The 4,329-nt window shown below is 35.1% G+C and overlaps 1 protein-coding gene across 1 annotated transcript; it reads right to left on the bottom strand.

Annotated features, from left to right (window-relative positions):
- Positions 1-255: 255 nt before the first annotated feature.
- Positions 256-4,045, bottom strand: LOC133288081 (uncharacterized). The gene is made up of 3 exons (XM_061485779.1): positions 3,824-4,045; positions 1,932-2,111; positions 256-1,101 (listed from the first exon to the last, which is right to left on the bottom strand). The coding sequence occupies exons 1-3, from the start codon at positions 4,043-4,045 to the stop codon at positions 445-447; spliced, it is 1,059 nt and encodes a 352-aa protein (XP_061341763.1). The 3' UTR covers positions 256-444.
- Positions 4,046-4,329: the final 284 nt, after the last annotated feature.

Here is a 4,329-nt window from a genome sequence, read left to right as displayed (position 1 = left end):
ATCATCTTTTTGGAAATTGTCTAAACATTCAATATAGAATCAGCACTGCTATTTATCACACAATAAATTGTTGGCTGAAAAACTATCTTGCAAAATTTTGGATAGAGCCATGAATTTTAAACCCAAGCAAATCCCAACTCTGGGATTTGACATTTTAAGTTTAACTGATGCATTTTGTTTTACCATCTTATCTTAACAACATTGATCAAAGTTTACAAAATAAGAAAGACTCATGCATAACCTGAAAAGTGGAGAACAAACTTATTTCCTATCCCCTTCCATGTTTGGGTGGTGGAAACTGAGAAAACAGAATATAACACAAACGACTAAATTACAGAGATACACCACATTGTACAAGCAGTAACAAGCACAAAACACAATAAAGAGACTCATAATTCAGATTATACTGCACATGATAGAACACAACCCAAAAGAAAAGTAATGTCAAGCCAAGGAAAGGAGACCAAGCCGGTTCATGGTTTGCTTCATAAGAGGTAACACATATGGAGCCAGCATACGGATAACGCTTGGTAAGGTAGGGTAGGTTAAAGTGCCAAGAATAAACCAATTGAAGCTTAAAAGAGCAACTGCGTCAGATGCAGGTTTGTTCTTAATGATGGAGAAAAACTTCACCACACTCCTCAAGGACATGCCTACCACGGTAAAGAGAGCTACAACAAGAGGCACGCAAGGGTCTTTAGCTTCCCACACAATCACACCAACTACAAGCGACAAAAAGGCACTGAAAAGTGATTGTGAAAGAGCAACCTCTCGACGATGATCAAGTACTTCTCTCATTTTTTCATCTTTTGAGATCTTTTCAGGTTTAACTCGGGGAACAGATTCAGTTTTCAAGAGTTTAAGTAACTCACTTCTAGTTTTTCTCTCATCTTCCCAAATGTCATCGCGCTTTAGCAGATCTTGAAAGGCTTTTCCAGTCTCATTATAATTGGGTTTCCTTGACCGGATAGGACGGGGAATGCTAGAGCTACCTTCATCAGTGTTTTTGCCATTGTCAATGATTTGTTTATCTTTGGAGCTCCAGTATTTCTTTCCCTGAATCTCTTTGAGCCGAAGATTTTCGTTTGTCTGATCCCGGGACTGTCAACATGACATATGTAACAAAGCACCAAATCAGTAAAAGCTTTGTACATGGATATAATAACAGAAACTTAAATTCCCACTTCACAAAGCAAGTTGAGAATTAGACAGAACAATGATAGTAAAAAACAAATAATTTTGGCATGTTATCTATTTTTTACACAATCTTGAACCCATAGCATCTTAACCAAGTTTCAGGACAACCTTTTAATCCAATGGAACTGTTGCAAACTTCAGAAATCTTAAATTAGAGAAGTGCGGGTGTCATTTTCTAGTAAAATCTTATCTCGCTTTTGCTGATGATATGTCAATCTTGACATTCTTATTAATTCACCAAATAGTTACACAAGAATAATACTGATTTTAATTTCTGATCATTGCAGATGTTAACATATTGTTCGTTATTCAATGTCAACCAGAAGCTAAGTCTATACATCTAGGTACACTTAAAACAGTCTTTGAAGGCTCTTTTAAAATGTATTCTGATTTCATAGTTTACAGACTTCCAGAAAGTGAAAACCTTAATCATAATTATCAAGACATTACAAATTACAGACTGGGATGTAAATTAAAAACAGTAGCCTCTGTGTCTGTTACTCTGTTAATCTATTCGACTTTTAAATGCAAAATGCAAAGTTTATCGAAGAAAAAAAAATTACTAAGAATTTAGCAAGTTCTCCTTATGCCCGCAAAGAAATATCATAAGCTCAACAGTAAAAGGCTATCAACAGGTAGCATCAAGTAAGTGATAAATTCCAACCCTCAGGTCATTTTGACAGTTGCATAGATATGTAAGTTACAAGGCAAGCACATGGATATAAAATATTTACCTTACTCTCTAACTTTTCAATTTTTGCAATGGCCATATCATGTTCCTTTTCAACCTCTGCTACTACCAACTCCATCAACTTGCGTTCTTTGACAGCCATTTCGAGTTGTTCTTGAAGTTCCTTCTGATCCAATGCTCGTTTCTCCAGTTCTTTCTGCATTTGATGGAGTATTTGTTCCAGCTGGATAACAACATAACCACCATTGGATCTAAAAACATTTAAGATAAACTTCATGCTTAGGGGGAAGAATAAAAGGTGGAAGCCAGTAGCCACAAAGGGTATAGGGAAATTTACCAGTGGGTCTAAAAGCACCAATCTCCCCAACCCCCGTTCCCATTACCTTTCTTAATAACTAGGATGAAGCTCAGATAAAGGGTTAAAATTGAGCAGGTGTGCAGTTTTGGTTTACAAATCAAGTTGAAAGAAGGGGAAGATGGGAAAAGGGATAAGACACTCCTATCTGGATAGAAGCTTATGAAGCACCAACACCCCGACCTATCAGGCCAGATGCCTATAAAGTACCGACACCAACATGAGACGCGTAACAAGTTTAAATTTCGACACGTACAACACTCCGATACATCAATTCTAATTTATTTTTTTTAGATTTCGACACTTTAGAACACGTTTTAATATTAAATATTTTTAATATATATAGTATGGATTACATTTCATATTCAATAACTTAACAAAAAAATAAAGCAAAACTGATTATATCCATTAATTTAATAAAAAAATAAAAGAAAATAAATCATTTTCATAATTCCATTACATTAATAGAAAGCAAAAATAATAGAATATCCATAGAAAACCGTAAGTTATGTAGACTACAACACAATAAAAGTTCAATTATTTTCTTTTAATGGAGCATTTTCATCTTCACCACCTTTATGAGAATATCATCTCCATCTAGAAAAACACTTGACTCCATCTCATGCTCATCAAGTGAAAGACTAACAACTTCAAGAATTCTAACATCTTCAAATATATAAAATCTATCTCCACCAACTTCAAGAATTCTACTTGACTCCATTTAGGGATTATTTGTAATTTAATCTTTTTTTAATTTTTTATTATATGTATATAAAATTTTTGAACAATTGTGATTTTATTTACAAAAAATACCATTTGACCATGTCTGACTTGGTGAAACATGCATGTCGGATTGGTCAAAATGTCGGAAATCGTTGACCGTGTGTCAGATACGGAGAGTGTCCATGTCTGACTTGTATCGGTGACTCTTCATCAAATTTTGTTTTAACATGTTCATGCTTTCTAGACAGATGCAACAGGCGAAGAAATATGCTCACAATAGTTTTGAACAATTTTCAGTCAGTGCGTATTGTTAACCTAATAGAACAATATTTTTACATTTACTTCAGCCTATCAAAGGTATGGTTCCCTATAGTGCTCCGCCCCTCCACCACCTTTTCTCTTTACTTTCCTTCTCCCATCTCTTAAGAAACCAAAGCAGCCTCACTTTTTCTGCTTTATTTGACAGCCTTAATGTGTTACAATTGTAGCATGGATGATCGTTACGATTGTAGCATTGATGACTACAATTGTAACACATCAATGCTACACTAGTAACCATCATTAATGCTACCCTCGTAACACATTAATACTACAATCCTAACATTTATTTCCTGTTCCTGTGGGTGGTTTAACTAATCTGATCTTTATATTTAGTGCTAAATCTTCTATCAGCACGTATTATGCAGTAAGAAAGGGAAAATATTGGAATCTAAATCATCTATGTAATTTCGAGCAAAATGAATTGTATTACGCAGATATCAAAACCTGTAATTGCAAATTAAATCATCTTATAATTTAGGGGAAAATGAATTGTATCCATAAAATGAAACAAATAAAACCAGAGAGTGAAAATTAACCTGCCTCTCCCTTTGAAAGTAATTCACAACTCTTGCAGGTAGGGAGACTAACCCAAATGTCCATGTGATAATTAAGCTAATTGTAGCCCCGAGCAACTCCATCCAAGTATAAATGACAAGTAATGCAGTTCTTATACCAAATAAGCATGCCAGTTTAAGTAGAGAGAAAGGCCATGTCACCAAGAGTATTACGTTAGCCAATAGCTCAGAAATCAATGCCATTAATCACTAAAATGAGTGCTCTTCCTCCTTAATTATTACTGGTTCAAAAGTTCCATAGTGTTGCACTGATACAGAAGATCACAGCATCCTGCAATATCAATAAATCCATATGAAAATATTATAGACTACACGGAGGATTAAACAACTGTGGCCGTCACAATCGCATCAGGCTGGGATTGTGGACTGCATCAGCTGCAATTAGCCGCATCAGCCCAAAATGCAACCGTGATTTTAACGCCACCACAACCTTTGGTGCAAATAAATAAGTAGAAATTTTTTAGCTA

The sequence above is a fragment of the Gastrolobium bilobum genome, unplaced genomic scaffold (assembly GCF_033153095.1).
Source record: "Gastrolobium bilobum isolate Gb01-03AN ecotype WA unplaced genomic scaffold, APGP_CSIRO_Gbil_v1 utg3205, whole genome shotgun sequence".
NCBI classification, from domain to species: Eukaryota; Viridiplantae; Streptophyta; class Magnoliopsida; order Fabales; family Fabaceae; genus Gastrolobium; species Gastrolobium bilobum.
This window is presented reverse-complemented; position numbering and strand designations above follow the sequence as displayed.

Coding starts and splice junctions, on each gene's coding strand:
- LOC133288081 (XM_061485779.1), bottom strand. CDS start 4,045: ATGGCATTGATTTCTGAGCTATTGGCTAACGTAATACTCTTGGTGACA. Junction 2,112..3,823: donor ACTTTCAAAGGGAGAGGCAG/GTTAATTTTCAC, acceptor GTTGTTATCCAG/CTGGAACAAATACTCCATCA. Junction 1,102..1,931: donor TTGAAAAGTTAGAGAGTAAG/GTAAATATTTTA, acceptor TCATGTTGACAG/TCCCGGGATCAGACAAACGA.